Source organism: Orycteropus afer, unplaced genomic scaffold (genome assembly GCF_000298275.1).
Source record: "Orycteropus afer afer isolate SDZICR_OR568_19922 unplaced genomic scaffold, OryAfe1.0 scaffold00072, whole genome shotgun sequence".
In the NCBI taxonomy this organism is placed as follows: domain Eukaryota; kingdom Metazoa; phylum Chordata; class Mammalia; order Tubulidentata; family Orycteropodidae; genus Orycteropus; species Orycteropus afer.
Window position 1 is genome coordinate 9,921,531 of NW_006921659.1, and position 18,638 is coordinate 9,940,168.

At 34.3% G+C, this 18,638-nt stretch overlaps 1 protein-coding gene across 1 annotated transcript in view; it reads right to left on the reverse strand.

Annotated features, from left to right (window-relative positions):
* The window catches only part of LIN28B (lin-28 homolog B), a 223,256-nt gene extending 213,399 nt beyond the window's left edge, over nt 1-9,857 (reverse strand). The window contains exons 1-2 of the mRNA XM_007940850.2: nt 9,824-9,857; nt 1,965-2,152 (exon numbers count right to left, since the gene is read on the reverse strand). Coding sequence (XP_007939041.2) covers nt 1,965-2,152; nt 9,824-9,857 — 222 coding nt within the window. The remainder of the gene's footprint in view (nt 1-1,964; nt 2,153-9,823) is intronic.
* Between the last annotated feature and the right edge of the window lie 8,781 nt (nt 9,858-18,638).

The window sequence follows — 18,638 nt, forward strand, 5'->3', positions numbered from 1 at the left end:
TAGATATATTCTTCTGAAGAATATAAATGTATATATAAAAAGAATTATCACAAATATCATTTCAATACTGTCCTTTTAATAAAATATATGATGTGTAACAGAAGATTAAAACAAGTCTGATATTTAAAATCAGTTTGAATACTCCAGGAATTGTTAGCTATCTCTGAAAAAGAAAAAAAAAGAAAACTTTCCCAACAATATTATATTTTTTTAATTTGATAATGTAGCATGGTTTTTAACATATAACCATTAAAAAGCTAAAATTTGGATTCCTCATGATTCTGAACATACTAATTTTGAACAATGAAATATCTAATATTTAAATATTTTAAAAGGTAAACATAGACAACCAAATTATACCAAGGTGTGATCAGACAAAGAAGAAGAGGGCTATTTTTTTTTTCATTCATCTATAAAACAAATTTATGAGATCGTAAAGTACAATTTAACAACCTAAAGAAGGTTCAAAGGGAAGCAAGAGCCTGAGAGAAAATAGATTTGCCAATGATTTTAGTCATTCAAGTCTTGGGAGGAAAAGAGCAGAAAATGTGGCTTCATTTTGCAATACAAAGTAGCAGGAATAAAATCCAGTAGCCTGTATGGGGACTTCTATTTATATATTTAAACCCTGTTTCAATTCACAGATTATGCTGATCCTTCCACATGTAAACAGCCAATAATGATGGCCAGGCCTTGAGGAAAGGAAAACACACACCACACAGCAAGGTCAGGAAGCTACTAAGGACCACAGAACAACAGATCAAAACAGAATGGTTTCATATGTTTCTATTGTTTATATACTTAATTTGAAGATGGTATTCCTTGGGGGACAGCAGGGTAACTATCACCAGGAACATGCAACACAGTTTCAAATAAATTATATAATTTTTTTTTTGCAAATATACTAAGTATTTCCAGCATGTATTTGTTATCAGTCAGCCTGTACCATTAATAGCCTTTCATTCAATTCTTTATAAATTAGATGTCAAACCAAAATAAACCTCATTAGTCTTAAACACTCATTCTATCTTTTAATTCATTAGTGAGAATTTATATTTAACTACTTTCAATGAAACAAACTTGCAAGCTCTAGATATCTTTTGTCCTAGAAAGACATTAAGCAATTGAGAGAAATGAATGGGGAAAAGGCATTAATTTCTTTTCTCGTGAATAAAATTTTGAAAATGAGAACCAATGACATTCTGTTTCATATTGAAGAATCTTAAAAAATTACAGCACGATAAAAGCAACGGTGGAAATTTACCCCCAGTAGCAGACTGGCACATTTTAAACACACAAACTAGAGCCGCCTCTGGCCACATGTTTTTTTTTTTTTTTTTCCTTTCAGTTCAGTCTCTTAAAGAGACAGTATCCTTGGACCTATGCCTACATAGGGAGCACATTTCTAAAACGTTTGATTACCAAGCTTCCCCTCTCACAATTTTTCAAAAACATACTATGCCAACAGTGTTCTACTCTATTTTACTGTGAAATCAAATTATTTTCATTGGATCTTCAAACGACTACAGGGAAGGCAGGGATGAAATAGGAGAGGGAGTTACTATAACTAGAGGTACCCACCACTATATAAAGAGAAGTAAACATTTCTTATAACAGCAATCTTTTGTTAACCTCAAAATGATCACTGTGCCTTTATTCTTTCATCTGGTATAGAAGACAAAGTATATTGTAACCATACTACCACGATTTCATTGCCAAATGAAGAGAAATATTAATAAAGTCAGCCAGCATGCAAGTAGTGAAATTTCAAAGATTTCATTTTCTGTTCAGGAAAAGATTACCTAGGAAGGAACCCATAAGAACACTAAAAACTGGATTAACTTGTGATTTTAAGAAAGATTCTGTCTTTCAGTGTACCTAAGGGGATATTATGGTACATCCTTTGACACAAATACTGATCAACGACTTCACATGGAAAAAGAAGAGAAAAAAGTTTGGCTTACTTGGTGTACAAATACATCGACTGGAATATCCAATGGTCTTCCCTCACGGTTCATCATGGAGATAAAACCAAATCCCATTCGCACATTGAACCACTTACAGTGGCCAGTTCCGTGCAAAACGTGGGATTCGTCCTCTGCCTGCTCCGGCAGCTTCCCGGGCTCTTCTCCACCACCTCTGCCTGCCCCGCCTGAGACAGAACAGGACAAAAACAGTCAGTCAGTCTATATTCCTACAGTGTTCATTGAAGGAGAGGGGGAAAAAATGCTGGGGGCTGGGGTGGATAGAGGCTAAGAAGAGGTGGGAAAAAAAATAGTAAATTATTAATTTTCTTCTACAAAACAATATTTTAAATCAAAATGGTTAAAAATCAGGAAGCAGGGGAAGGGGTGCCAAACTGCTTTATCGATCACAGCAACTTCCACGTTTCTGTACATACGTGTACTTTTTCATTTAACTTCATTTTCAGCCACATATTACAGTACAGCACGCGCGATACTTTACTTGCATATTGCTGATTTAACACTGATCCCATTTACAAAGAGAAATTTTCAGCGAAACTATTCTCTCCGGCGGGCACGAGGAGGAAAGAGAAATCGTGAAGATGGTTACAACTACGAGTTAATGCCCAAGCAGCAGCAGGAGCAGCGAATGCAGGGTTATTTGCAATGTGCTTTCCCCTCCCCCCAATAACTTTCAATTAAAGTTGGGGTGGAGTGGGGGAGGGTGCAGGTGTATAAAAGTTTTCCTGGCTCACTAACTGAAACTGCGCTTAATCACACTCAAACAATTCAAACAATAGCCCCCTGAAAGCTTTTCAAGTTGTGAATCACTGTGGGCGGTACAAAACATTTTTGGAGATCTATAACAATAGGTTTGCAGAAAGCCCCATTGCGCGATAGGAGGTGGGGGTAAGGCTCGGTATTGGGGTAAAAGGGGAAGGGGGAACCGGCAAAGAGGGGTGGGAGAGGGGGAGGGGGAGAAAGGAAGAAAGAAAATCACAGTAAAACAATAGAAAAGAAAATTAACCTTCGGCCATGTTGCCCCACCGGCCCTCTGCTCCAAACTCGTGAGATGAAAACTTTCCTTTTGGAACGGAGTGATCTTCTGCATCAATCTAACATCTTGATTTTGTGCGATCACAAATTTAGCTCGCATGGTCTTATGTGCTTTCCCTCTTTTGATTTTTTTCGCTTCTCTCTCCTTCAGTTTCTGGCCCCCTGAGCACACGTGACTTTGTCAATTACATGCTTTCTCGCTACTAATTTCACCTCGGATCCTTAAGGGGCTGGCAAGAGGAAGAGATAACCAATCGCCATTTCATCTATGCTGACATCAAAATAATTTATGAATGAACAAGAAAAACTCAAACATGTTATCTTAAAGACAATTTGGGACGCTTCTTTACGATAAATCAGAATGCTGATTTCTTGCTTTTACTTAAACACAATGGAGGTTCCTTGTGAATTGTCGGTTTAGAAAAAACGGCACAGTCATATATTGCAAACGCGTGCCTCACACACAAGCCTGTCTCAATCTCATTTAAGAAAGAAGTCATTTAAATAAAGCAAATGATGTTACGTAGTTTCTTCCTCTAAGAATTCAACTGCACACTAGGAGTAAACCTGCTTGGGACGCTAATTTCATATTTAATTCAATTCTGAAAAGAAAATATATAATTTATAAAAGAGCTAATTAAACATAATTGCATGCTCATGAAACTTTAGATAATGGTAACATACACCTACAAAGAGGCGAAAGCACATAATTCTGTATTGTTCCCTGAAATTTTTCAAATTTTAAATAAAAATCCTACCGGAAAATCGCTATCACCTTCATGTAGTCAAATTGTGTTTAGGTTTATCTTTTCCGAACATTTTGGAGGGGGTTGGTGAGGAATTGTACTTCACAGGTTTCTCCGCCATCTCTTTCCGGGGGAGGAGATGTGATTAATGACTTCCTAAATAACAGCCCAGTTTTCCAGCCTAACATAGAGTGAACCTCAATCAGTGGCGATTGTTCCCCAAGAGCAAGACAACGCAGAGCAGGGAGGGGGAGGGGAGCGCCGGGCAGGGGAGGTGAAGAGGAGCCGCCAGGAGCGGCTGCAGAGCCAGAGAAAGGGATGGCGGGGCACCGGCAGGCGCGAGGCTGGGTGGGGAGAGGGAGGGAGCGGGGTGCACCAAGAAAAAGGTACATCGGTGTCCTATTAGCTGGACCCTGATATCTTAAAGGTCCACTATCAGTGGCCAGAAGAGTCGAATAAACGAAAATCTCACCAGGGATTAGGATTCTACCATCCCTTGACTGGCCCGCCCCCACTTTCAAAATGCTTACCCTTTACCTTTCAAATTAGGTTAGTTATTCTAACCATTGTTGATTCCTAGATGCTGATGCCAATATTACCTCCCTCAACGAACACTCCAGTGAATAATACAATTTGGTAAGAAACGCTTTATTTCCACATTTCCTTGAAAATATAAAATATCACCCGTATTGAAACATTAAAACGCACCCCCCTTCTTCCCCCACCCCACCCCCCGTTTTCTTAAACAAGCAGTTTACAGAGAAACTGTACAGATACCACTTCCCTTCAGCAAAGCTAGAGTTGACCCTCCCCCACCACGGCCGCAATCTCCCCCACCCGGTCTCTAAACACGTTCACATTCCTGACTCTAACACTGTTTCACACAAACCAAAATGTAGGGATTCTCTATCGAAAGGTTTCGAAAAAACGGACATACTATACCTTGCTACACCCCCTCCACTATATTAAACAACTAAATATAAATTTATACTAATTGATTGAGATTTGAAATACATGGATGTTAGTGAAAACAGAAGTTATATTCAGCTGTTTGTGAGCAAAGGCGTCAATCAAGGCTGATCAATTTGAGAAGATTTTCCGTCTGTTTCTTTTGTTTTTCAGGAAAGGGGACTAAGCTTATTTATTTTGGGGGAAATAAGCACTAGCTGGGGAGGAGGAAAGAAAAACTTCAACAACACAAACCATTTTGCTATTGTAACAAAAGCTTCAGGCATCTGAAAAAAATTGTGCTAACAAATCATTTTTAAAATAACTTTTTATTGTGATTTGGGTGATGCTAACAAGACATTGATTAGGCATTTTATAAAATTAGAAATCAACAGATTACACTGACCTATGATAGAGTAAGTTTAACAATGACATAACAAGTTAAACATTTTATTAAATATAAAATTGAAAAACTCATAAAATTAGTTGTGCAGTTTTCGTATTTTATATTAAAGAGTAGATTACTTTTAAAAATCAACATCTGATACCAAAGAAAAATAGTCTGTAAAAAGTTTTCTAAATTAAGGTGAAGTGCTATTATTTATGTGTAAGTAATTAATCATAAAATCCACAAGTCAATATGGGTTAGTTTTGTTACTGACATGCACTTATGGTAAACAATATTTAATCTATAAATTTTTTTTTAATTAGAAACGAGTTTAATCATTATGAAATCATCAACACAATACATGGGTGGATTTTGAATCCTTGTTTATTGTTAAATTTGACGAAATTAAAATCTATCAATACACAGATAAAACGTGTGAAATACCATAATCGAACCACATTGGATAGCATAGTTATGAGATTCACAGTCTTGCCTGATTGGGAGCCTCTAGTATTAGTGGAATTAAGGTAAGGTTCACTGGACTGGTCACTGGTGTCAGAGGTTATCGACTCATTCATTTCCTGAGAGGGACATCAGCCTTTCAAGTTGTGTAGAAGGCTTTTTCCAACTGGGAACTCTGAGAAATCCTCTAAAATTCATTCACAAAGAATTTAAGGCAAAGGCAAGCAAACTTTGGGGGAAGGAAGGAAGCCAGGAGGAGCAGAGAAAAAGCAGAGGGAGGGCAAGGAAGAAGAGAAGGAAGAGAGATGGAGGAGGAGAAAATACCAACTCACCAAGGCTGGGCTATGGCACTGCCTTAGACTGTCTTTTCCACCCCCCACCCACCCCAAGGCTTTGGAGTCTGAGATCCTTTTATAAACTGACCATAATCTCTTAAAGCTCATAGGGGTCTTCTTTCACATAAAATAGTCCTATGAGTCTCCTAGAATGCTTTCCAATTTGTCACCTTCCTGAAGTCTTCTGGTTTCAATTTTTTTCTCATTTCCTACTTGGTTTTAGTACTAGAAAGAACCTGCGTTTGACTCAAAACGCATGTTTTATACCTGTGAGAACCAACTATTTTAGTAGCTTGATTTATCATACTTCTTTCAAAATGTCTTTAAAATGAGTTCAAGTAGCTACAGACTCATCAGCGCACTGGGGGGAAGGGAGAAATCAAGGAAATAACCTATCACATGCCTGTTGGTATCACAATCTTAGTTTTCTCCATTTCAACAACGAAGTCCACATTTTCTCAGCCATTTTTTGTTCCAATAGTACAATGCCTGAGCCGTAAGAGGTGCCAGAGCCCACCGTCGTTGTTTCAACTATAAGCACTGAGTGACTTCTTTTAAAGCAGAAACAATGGTTTGGTTCTTCTTAAAACTAGGAGGAGGGGCTGTGGCACTGCGGCCAGCGACTCCACCCGTCCTCTCCTCCCCGCAAATAAGGCCGGGCTCTGCAGCCCCCAGCCCTGCCTTCGCGGCCGGCTGCCTCGACACGCTGCGCGCCCCAGGGTCGCCGAGACCCCCGAGGCCAGCAGATCTGCCCTTTCCCTCCAGCTCCCGCCTCTGAAACTTCCTCTCTCCTTTCTCTCCTCAGTCACCTTCCCCTTTATGCATCACATCACCACCTCCTCTTGGTAAGTCGAACCACTCCAACGAAGGCTGGTGATTTCTCACTAATTAAAAGAGTTTTACATTTGTCATCTTGTCCCCAAGAACACCAAAGAAAATAAATCTTTGCCCCTACTACTATGGCAAAAAACACTGGGCATAATGAACTATTTTCACTGCATTTCCAGACACATAGCACTTACAAGTTAATGCCTTTATCTATATTAGTGAAGTCAAGGGGAGGGGGATCGGGGAAACCAAGAAAATGACACACACCCCCCCGCAAGCCTAAAATGGGGCTATCTTCAAACGGATCCCTGGCGCCCTCCTTTCGGGAAGTCAAGCAAACATCACAGGGAGCCTTCGGAGGGTCAGAAAAAGCCCTCGGCAGGAAGGGGGTCGGGAGGCGACCGCGGCGACTTTAGGGAACCCGCTCTCTGGCCGTGGCGTGATCTTTCCCGCCTAAAAGCTGCCAACCTGCACGTTGGGCAAACTGTGCTAGATTTCCTCCCACTGCGTTTCACTCATCTACTTGTTAAATAACTTGCTAGAAATTCTTACAATTATGGAGTCGAATGATAGGAGTTTCCCACTGGGTGCGTTGATCTATCTATAGCACAGAATACTATATGACAGACTACTGGGACCTTTTGTTTTTGTTTCCGAAAAGCAAAATTCCGTTCTCATCTCACTTAATTTTCTGATCTAGAAGCAAAAGGCTCTGGCTAACACAACTGTTAATTTTTAATTGTTAAAAAGTCCAATTTGAGAATTTTTACTCAGCTGTAAAAATCTCTTAAAATTTTTCCTTAAATGTCTTAGCACATTTCCCAAATATAAGTAAAATTATAGAAATACAAACAATAATTAGCATAATTTTAAAAAGTTTTCCCGACATATTGGCTCTTTATTTCTAAGAACAAGTATTTGCAACTGTTTCCTTCTTTGTGGTCAGTTATGTTTCAGCAGAGTATAAAAAGCAACAAAATTAATTCGGAAAAGGGGCATTATTTTAAGACCAACATTCATTAGAAATAAATTTTTAAACTACTAGAATAGCAAAAAAAAAAAAAAAAAAATCCTGTTAAGAACATATGAAAAATTAAAATTATGTGATGACTCATTTCAAATGTTTCCTAAGCTGTGCTCAACAAATACTTCTTTAAAATGATTAAATTAGTGCAGTAGGACAATACAAAAATCTGTTAGTGAAAAGCATTACAATACTTTGCCCAGAATGTCACAAAAGGAAGCTTCATGTTTTGTTTGAGAAATGAAAATTACTATTTTTCACCTGTGACACTAAACATGGGAACATACTCCTTAAGTTTCAGGATTTAAAGATATTTTTGCAGTAACTATTCTGAGTCTGTATAGAGACAGTAAATAATGTAAAATACAAATTATTCCTTCCTCCCCCAGAGCAATGAATGAAAATTTATTTTTAAGACTTAGTCTCATCAAAGGAAATAATCAACTGAAATAAGAGTGAGAATGTGCACTGTCTTCTAGGTACTTTTTCAACATTTATTTTTTTTTTGGGGGGGTACCGGTATATTGAAAATGAAAAGGAAGAAAAATAGTAGGAGAGTAAAAATATGAGGCAAGAGAGAAGAAACACTCATAAAGATGCTCTTGTCAAAAGCAATGTGTGGAGAAAAGGCATCTAGCTGGAGATTGGAGGCCAAAATTCTGGTCCCATTTATTAATTTGTGGCCTCGGGATAATTATAAACTTCTTCAGGCCTCAGTTTCCTCATCTGAAAACAGGAGGAGACTAGACAAACTGATGTTCAAAGTCTTCATCTTAAAAGGCAGGCTGTAAAGTTACTACTGTAATCTCTAGAATTAACCTTTCTCTTGGTGAAAGTAGTACCTTCTCCCCCAACCCCCCTTTTTCATTACAAGGAAACACAGACATGAAACTTTATTGCAGTCACTTAACACATTGGTGTTAACATCATTTCCCAAAAGAAAAGATGAAGGTTTCTGGGCTGTCCCCAGAGAAGAATCACAATCAATAACAAGGGGAAACCAGTTGGTAGATTAAGACATTGGAGCCACTTTTCAAAATCTTCTTTTTCATGATACTCATAGTATCATCTTCATGTCAAAGGATTCTTTCTAGAAAATGGTAAAGTGTTTGTAAAATGGCAATACCCATTGCTTTTAACCACTAGTTATCATGATTTCCTCATTAAAACTTGTGATCCTTACTGCTTTCCTCTTGCTACCTACAATTCCACTTTGATAAGCCTAATAATAGAAAAACATCATTTTACCTGTATTTGCTTATTAATGCTCATAAATTTTTGCCAAATTTCAGCTTATGTATTTTCAAAGTAATACTAGTTAATTGCAGAACCCAGATATTAAATTTATCAGGGCAGAAGTCATCATAATATATTATTGTAAAATAAAATTATTATCGAATAATTAGTTTTGTTTTAAGTTAATTTCAGTAAGAAAATATTTTTATTTCAAATGTCAGTTAAAAATGTTAAAGGTCCAAATTACACATTTTTGCAGTATGATAATAAGAAATAAATTCTGACCCATGTCCATGAAGAGCAAAATAAACAGAACTTGCCTAGAATAAGGAACTTCCTTAATTCCTTAGAAAACATCTAATATACTACATTGTGCTATTTATGTTAAGGTAAATTGTTGAAAACAGTACCAAATCTTTTTTTAAATTAAGCAAATAGATATTTGTAAGTTCCCATTTTCTAAGGGAGTTACAGAAATGAACAAACCACAAATTCTTTTCATTCATCTACATAAGCATTTAAATTTCTAATTTCTTTCTTGCATGAATTATAGAAAAGGGAATCACAAAATCCAGTATTGCAAAATCAAAGAGGAAAAATGAGTTAATCAGAAGATTTTAACCATGGACTTCTGCTGGGGATACAAGTCTTAAATTTAAATAGATAGAGTGATCAGGAGTACACATGGTATCCATCTTGCCAAAGTATAAAGTCATGATGCAGAATTCCTGAAGGCTCTCTTTTCTCATATGCTCTAGTAATCTTTTTAAACATTAGTTAAGTATAATAATTAAGAAAAAGAAAATGAAGGAGGAGGAAAGAAAGAAAAGACTAACCTGGGGCTGATGAAACCTTGTTGAATGACCTCATCTTCTGAGAAACCTAAAATCAGAGAGCTCAAATCAGTACTACATTAATTGCCTATTTAATTGCCTCTTCTTCAGCTTAATGGCTCATTAGAAAGCAATAAAATACCTAGGTTTTGACTCTGTGAAGTGACCTGTAAACTTTTTTAAAAAACAGTTTAAAATTCACCTAGCTCATCAAAACCAAAATTAGATAATCAATTGGCATAATCTTGCCTTTTATTCCTATTAAAGGACATTAGTTTAAAAACATTCTGAGAAGATCATTTAGATGTAGCCAAAAGGTCCCAAATGCATGAACAATTCCATTTTAAAAATTTTAAATTAACCTACTGTACATCCACAATATTGTGTTTCTGGATGAATTTATTTGACTATTCTCTCATGAGAAGGTAATTATGGTACTATACCACTGATATTGGGTCTCAAAGTTACATTAAAATATTGAGAAGAAATTACTTTAATGATAATATATTTAATCATTAAGAATATTTAGTCAAAGTTATATTATATGAATTAGCCAGATTTAAAAAAGCAAAAACAGTTCTCTTTGTGAAATGAGTAAGTACTGATGTTTCTAATACATCCACTGGCAGATAGCACAACACAGTAACACTTAAAATAACTAGGCCACCCAGTTATGAAGTATAGCCATTGTAAGAGAAACTCCTGATGGCCACTGAATTATCATTTTCATCCTCAGGTCAGAATTACTATGATTTGGAAAATGGATTGGTTTGAACATGCATCAACTCACCTGCTACCACCCAGGGTTGTCTTTCATCCCTTATCTAGGTTTTACACACTATCAACTACTATATCAACTCATGAAAAATAAACCATTATGTATAAATTAAGTATGTTGCAATCTAAGTTTCTTCTCAAAAGGAAATGGAGGCTTTTCCAAGTGCAGAGTTCTACTGAATGTTGACTCAAGATTCTTCTTACAAAGGATGACAATCCCACTGAGTAAGATTTGAAAAGAATAGAGGAAGAATGTGAACAAAAGGCACGTGAACCTCTGGTACATTAAACCCTTCAGTTATCCTGTGTTTACAACGAAAAGATAGAAGATAATGACAGATCCTAACTTTAAGAAATTCATTATTAAAAACTATTAAGAGCTTTTCTTTACATTGTGCCTGTACCAAGTTTTATTTTGCACAATTGGTTTATGTAAGAATGTATTTAAAGATAATATATATAAAAATATTTCAGCAAAACTTTATTCTTTTTTAATAAACCAGTCGATGTATAATTCTCTTATCTCCGCTTATATTTACAGAAAAAGTTCAAACCAACATATTTTAAAGATGAGTAAACACAGCAGAGAGGAGGTCTGGTGCAGTGGTTAAAGCACTTGGCTGCTAACCAGAAGGTCGACAGTTTGAACCCAAAAGTTTGCTCACCAGCGGTTCTGAGGGAGAAAGATGTGGCAGCCTGCTCTCATATAGATTTAGCACCTTGGAATCCCTCTAGGATAGTTCTACTCTGTCCTACAGGGTCGCCATAAGTAGGAATCCACTCCATGCTAATGGGTAAAAACAATAGTTTGCAAAAAAAAAAAAAAAAAAAAACTTTTGAAATAATTGAGATGAAAATTATAAAAAATAAATTTAATTAAGTAAAAATCAAATGGTGTCAGAAAGCTAGCTGAGGTTTTTATTTTTTTCTTTTACTTTAAGAATGCAGTAATCTAAATGATAAAAATGTTCACATTTTTCACTACCCAAACTTACATAAGATTTTTTGTGGTAACAGTTTTCATTTTAATGTCCCTTTCAATGGGAAAGATGGAAGTATATGTCATAGACATTAATTAACATATTTCACTAATATTTAAATATTAAATATTCTCAAAAACAAGAGGTGGTAAAGAAAACAGAATTAAGCTTAAATATGAATATTATAGTCCATTCACCCAATATTTACTGATCTACTCTCTATAGGAATGAGACAGGTAATTGTTACATAAAGCATTTACATTTTTAAATGTTTCTATTCATGTAAGTGACTCTCTTAAAATGATAAAAATAATAAGGAATTAAAATAATTTTAAAATGCATTAACACTACACACAACTGTTTGTATTTTATTCACAAGTGTTTTTAGTTATCACTTAAATTTTTATTAGAAAACAAAAATCTAATTGAAAATAATGTGACATCCTAGAATACACTTCTTTACCAGAATAACCTCTGTTCATCATGTAGATCTCCACTTGGCTCTCTTTCTCTCACTGCTCCATGTTGGGCAAAATGTCTTTACCATGCATTAATATCATTAAAACACATGAAGATGGTCTCTCTCCCAAACTGACTCTATGCTTTATGGTCACAGAGATTGTGTATATTTAGTTCACCTATATAATCCTGACATACGAATCAATGACTTAATGAATTACTGAACTTGGGTTAACTATGTCTAGGATATTTTTATGAAGTAAATGGACATATATATAAAACAATTTAAAAAATCTTTTTTCAAAAAAAATGATAGGCAATTAATCATTTAACTTTTAGAAAAATACAATACATATGTAATTCATTCAAAAATTGTCTTTCTGCTCAGTCCAGAGAACTGTGAAATATATGTTAAAGACTATAGAGTACATGCTTATAAAACTGGAGGGTCAGCGACAAAGGGGAAGGTCCTCAACATGACAGATTGACACAGTAGGTGCAACAACGGGCTCAGGTAAAGCAAAGGTTGTGAGAATGGCACAGGACCTGGCAGTGTTTCATTCTGTTTTACATAGGGTTGACAAGTCGGAGCTGACTCGATGGCACCTAACAACAACAACGTATTACTCAGAACTTTATTTCAATTCAATTTATATCATGTTATATTTTATTTCTAAGGAGCTCTTGTAGTGCAGTGGTTAAAGCATTCAGCTGCTAACTAAAAGGTCAAGGGGCTTGAACCCACCAGACATTCCGCAGAAGAAAGATGAGGCAGTCTGCTTCCATAAAGATTTATAGCCTTGGAACCGTATGGGGCAGTTCTACTCTGTCCTAAAGGGTCACTATGAGTTGGAATCAACGTAATGGTTTTGTATTTTATTTCTAATACTAAAAAAGTGGAAAGTTTAAGTCAGCACAATATGATTTAACTGAATAGTAGTATTCACAATAAAAGAAAAACACTTTATTATCCTCATTGCTATATTTTTTCAACATTTCGAAAAATATTTAAGATCACCAAATTTTTGTTATTAACAGTATTTTTAAAATAATATAAGTTTCAAGTATGTTATAGTTTACTAAAGAAAACATTCTCTATATGGTTTATAACAAAATTCTACCTATTTACAGTATGTCACAATTATCACTTAACTAAATATATTCTTTGTAAAGCAAAATAGGTAACAATGTGTCTCTTCTTTCTTAGAATAGTTTTGGGAAAAGTTTTTTAAATGACTTTGCTTAAAATCGTAAAGCAAACACCATAAACTCAAACATTAGAGTAAAACCTAAAGTACCAGGATAGTTTACATTTACTATAAGTTAGAACATATATATACAGCTTTTTAGTGTATTAGATACGTAAGTACAGCATTGAATGGGTGTGCATTGTGAAAATGTCTTCTTATACTGCCCTCAAAGTAAACTTTAATATCTGTTAAAACACTTCACTGATGGGTTTTCGCAAATTAGTCAATAGACTAAATTGAAATGCTGTCTAACCAAGATCAGGATGAATTATTTTGCAACTTAACCAAATATCCCACTGTAATTTTAGATATAACTGGCAATGCTATTGATCTATCCCCAATCATACTCAGGTATAAAAAATCTAAAGAAAATATATTATTTTAAATTAATGTAAGATAATTATTTATATGTGACTTTATACAGTTAAATATCTTAGGTAATTGTAGTTTTAAAAGAAGAAAATTCACATTTGGCCATCAACTTTGAAAATCATTATTTTGAAACAACGGAAAAATTTACATTTATTTAGGAAAAACACTCCAAAGTTACATTTTTTTTTTCTAATATTTATGAAGTATGTGGTTGAATTTACATATAATTGTAAATTAGAAAGTAATATTTATACTACTGCTGAATCACAGAAATGAATTTAACTTTCCCAACTATTTTACAAACTGAAATTTCACAGGTATCACATAAGCTATGGGCAGCTCTATCATTCTCTTCAAATACTAGAGTGGAAAAGCATTTGTGCTAGAAAGTAAAAAGCTTCAACAAAAAATAAGTCAATGGGCATACTGTTAAGACAGTTTAATAATATTGACTATGACATAAATGTTCATTGATAAAAATGTTAATTGATAAATCTTTAACATAAGTGTGAATGTTGTAACACAACTGAGCCACAATGGAGTTGATTTTGCTAATGTAAATGGTTTGTATTTTCCACAATATAAAACAAGTTTTATATAATAAAGCTAACAGCTGTGTCATTCTTCAGGTCATATTGACTAAAAGGAAAATAAAATAAAGCTATTGTAGTTTTAGATTAAAAAAGAAGTCAAAATAGTGGCAAAAGTCCTTTCTTAAAAAAGCTCATCACATATATATTGAATAACTTCAAAATAAAATTTTTACTTAAAGTAGCTTCTTGGTATGGTAAACAAAAGTGTTTTCAAGTAACAGTGAACAATTCCACTGAATGACATTGTTAACAAGATAATTTTATTTGACATACATTTAAAGTCTTAAATATACAACAATGTTAATGGCTAAAAATCTCTATTACAAGAGAGGTACAACTAAAAGAGGACTTTTAATGCATTAGACTTTCTCAATGAACATTTTAATGTAACAAAGATAAATACATATCTTAGACATTGCTCATCTTATATCACTGACAACAACCTATTAGTGTAACGAATGTAATATTAAATAAAATAGTATTTACTTGCAGAATTATACTGAGACAAATGCAAAAAGATAAAACATCATTTACGGAGTTTATTCCAAAATTTTTAATCTCTAAAAATAAAGTCTATTTTTCACCTATACAGTATAAAATATTTTATTTGAAATGTGTTTATAGAGTCTGAACAAACTGTACATAAAGAGTAGCATTTCAGCCCTTATTCCCAAATACATCTGCAAAATAAATATTGATCTGAAAATATAAAATATTCTCTAGAAAATTTAAAACATGCTTTTCCACCATTAGAACTGGTCATTCAACACTAAGTCCTTTTTTCTAAATAATTAAGCTTTTGTTCAGCCACGAAAAAACTAGAAACTGATTGCTTGAAAATGAGCTGCATGCCCTTTGTCCTGGTTTGTCACCTTTGACCTTTAATTTGATGATCCTGCATATCAACTCATTCTATTTTTAGGAAAATAATGTCAAAGTTCTAAGCTTAAAATAGCACTTTTTGCTGACACAGAAAATGTATTACAACATTTCTTTTAAGGTAATATCTACAATGGTTTCATACCAATATGAACTGAATGCAGTAATATTGTAAACAGTGAAAAAGAAGCCTGGTGTTGGTCCTGATTTAAACAATAAAAACTTCCCAAATTTTCAAGATCAATAGCATTTCAAATTTTATAGTCTTCTCCTTTCTTTGAAAATTCCTTATAATATTATTTTCTCAGTGGAATTTATCACATGAATGATTTTTTATTTGATCAATTTGATAATATAATTTTGATACTTTCAAAATATGAATCTGAATCATAAGTTGTAAATATCAAGTTTATTCTCAGCCTCACAGATATCTTAATTAAAATTGTTCAATTTTGAGTGAACTCATTAGTTGCTTAAATTGGTTTTAAAATCTTGTGTGTTCATCTCCAAGTGGCAGCTTTCAAGGAAAGAAAAAATCTCTCATTGATTTTACTGACATTATTAAAAATCAAAGCTATACAACAGATTAACATATTTTATGAGATAAAATTTCCCTGTCACAATTTTTAGGTTATTCCAATTTGTCTGGGTTAAAAAAATTTTTTTAATATAATATTAAAAATACCTACTTACATATATGTGTGTGTGTTTGTGTGTGCATATATATGAGTACATATACATATAAATATTTTGTACATTCACGATGACAGTTGAATTTCTACACAATATTTGTGTACAAATTTTAGTCAGATTTAGCAGTGACCAATATGGCTGTCTTGATTCAGCACTATGGTCAGCGACTTCATAGACAGTCATTGTGTCAGAGAAATTCAACATAATATTATTACACAAGTACGTGGTGGGAAGTTTCTTAAATCAATACGATTCTATAGTTCATATCTTCCTAGATATATTCTCTATAAATCAATTTCAAATATTTGAATGTAATTAATTCTCACTGTTTTACTTGGCAAGCTAGAAATTCTTTTTTACCTTGTGATTTATCAAAAGCAGTACTTTGTAAGAAAATCAGATATAGGTTCTAAAGCATTTAAACATAAAAACTCTGGGCATTTATGTACTATAGAATTTTAAAAGAAAATTAAACTATTAAAAATTATAAAATGAGAAAATCCTCTAGCTGATCAAAAATTTGTAACACTCATTCCATAATTGTGTCATTATTTTTTACATTGATTTATCTTGACTTCCCACTTTTCTTTAACTCCATTCAATTATAGATTAAAGGAAATGCTTATAAATCATTTCCCGACCTGAATTTGGAAATACAGTCCCCAATTTGATAGCTGTGAATAACACTGCAATTATCCACAAATTTTAAGGAGACCTTAGTCCTATACCTGACCACTGACATGCATACTGTTCACGTTTTGTTTAACTTATTTTTCCCCTTAATTATGATTTGCAAATTATGATAGCATTTTGTAACAAAAGAAGTTACATGATCAGATAACAAGCATTATCAAATTATCAGACAGGTAATATTTGTTTAATCTTCTCTTTCTTCAGAGCAAATAAAAAGGGGGAAATAAACCTTAAATCCCTATATTTACTAAAATTCTAGTGTTTTTATGGAATACATATGGAAATCTTTAAAATCAGTCATTCTGATGACTAACTTTGAGCACTATCATTATAAAACAATCTGCTTCATTTACAAAGAAATATAGTTAAACATACTTTCCCCCATAATCCAATAGATTTTTCATTTAAATTCTGTTTTACAACAAATTTTTGTTTCTGAAGTAGCACAGAACACATAAGATATTCTAAAATTTGACAAGGATTCATGAGATGATAGCTTTGGATCACTTGGTTCCAGGTCTATTAATTGAGAAACATCTATAAATCCAATAACCAATTACAAAGTGATTCAGTTCCTTAAGTTCTTATATTTTACTACCATGCAATAATTCTGTAAGTAAAATAGAAATGTCAAATAAAGCATTTTATTCATTTATAATACATCCCCTCCATTCTAAATATAAGAGTTCTTGTATCAATTTAATTCCTCAGCCTCTCTGGGAAATTTAGGCATGCTAGATTTCTGTATTTCACACATATAAAGAATTTGGGATCCAAGGATTACCCACAAAATTGAAAAGAGTCTAATTAATAATGTACATCGAGTAGAGATTACTACATGTTCTGTTGTTAATTTGTAGCTTGACTCCTCTATCAACTCAGAACAAATCACCACACACACACACAAATGGCATAAATTTCAATCCAATCAAATTTATATTTTTTAAATTACCCAAATTAGCATTCATTACGAATAATTAAATTGTGCTTGAAAGCTTTTATAAAATCAAGTAAAATTATGGTCTCTAATTTATTGGACTTAAAAGCTTGCGTGTACTAACAGATTTTTTTAAGCATCGTTTTTGCATTATCATCTAGCTAAATAGTTATAATTCGCAGAAAAAAATGAAATATGAAATATTTTCTGGATCTTAGTAAAAGTCATTTTAAGTCATAATTTTTTCCAGCAATGTTGTAAAAAATTTTTAAATTTTACATCAGCTAGAATTCTAATACTAGCTGTCATGTATAATTTTGACTTCCACAGTATTTGTGATCGAAAAATAAAAACTACAGTAAAATAAGAACATATTTTTCCCTCGCATTAACAATTGTAGATGTAAAATTCCTCAGTTGAGAACTCAGGTCTGTGAGCAGTAATAATGCCTAGCAACTTTAAAATCCATGGATGAAAACAAATCCACAGAAAGAACTGAAGGCAACTCAAGGAAACACAGGAACCTAAGATTTCATTCTGTGTTACATGAAACAATTCAAAATGGCGGACTTACTATTACTTACATTTAAGAAATTTCCGCAATGAGAATACTAAATACATACTGTAAGATGTTACTCGAAAAACACTCAAAATTACCAACGTCCAAATGAAGGGAAAAAAAAAGTTTGAGGAGTACAAATAAATACTACATAAAACAGAACAAAAAAAGTTTTTGGAGTCAAACACCCGATTCCGATATTCCAGTCAGTAATAAGCCAATGCTCCTGCAAACGTATCATTTCTTCTTTTGTTTTGCCTTGTCAAAAGCAATCTAAAATCCAAGTGCATTTTCCCCAAATCCTTCATTTTAATTCATGAATTCAAAGCACCGATACCAAGGCATAAAGTATCCCCGACGCCTGCCTGGTACAAAGCAGCTCGATTTGCAGAGCGCGATGGGCAAGTGCGGACGCCCCCTAGCGGCGCGGCCCCGCGTGCCCGAGTCCTCTGCACCGGCCTTGCGGACCCACTGCCAAGACCCCCAGCGCGATCCGCACCATTTCGCCGTCCGCGCCCCTTTCTCTTCCCGCCCTCCCGCTTCAAGTCGGCTCTGGTAGCCGCCGGCGACGGCGCCATGACTGGGCGGCCGCGCTGTAGACGCCGCGTCCGCAGAGAACCGACCCC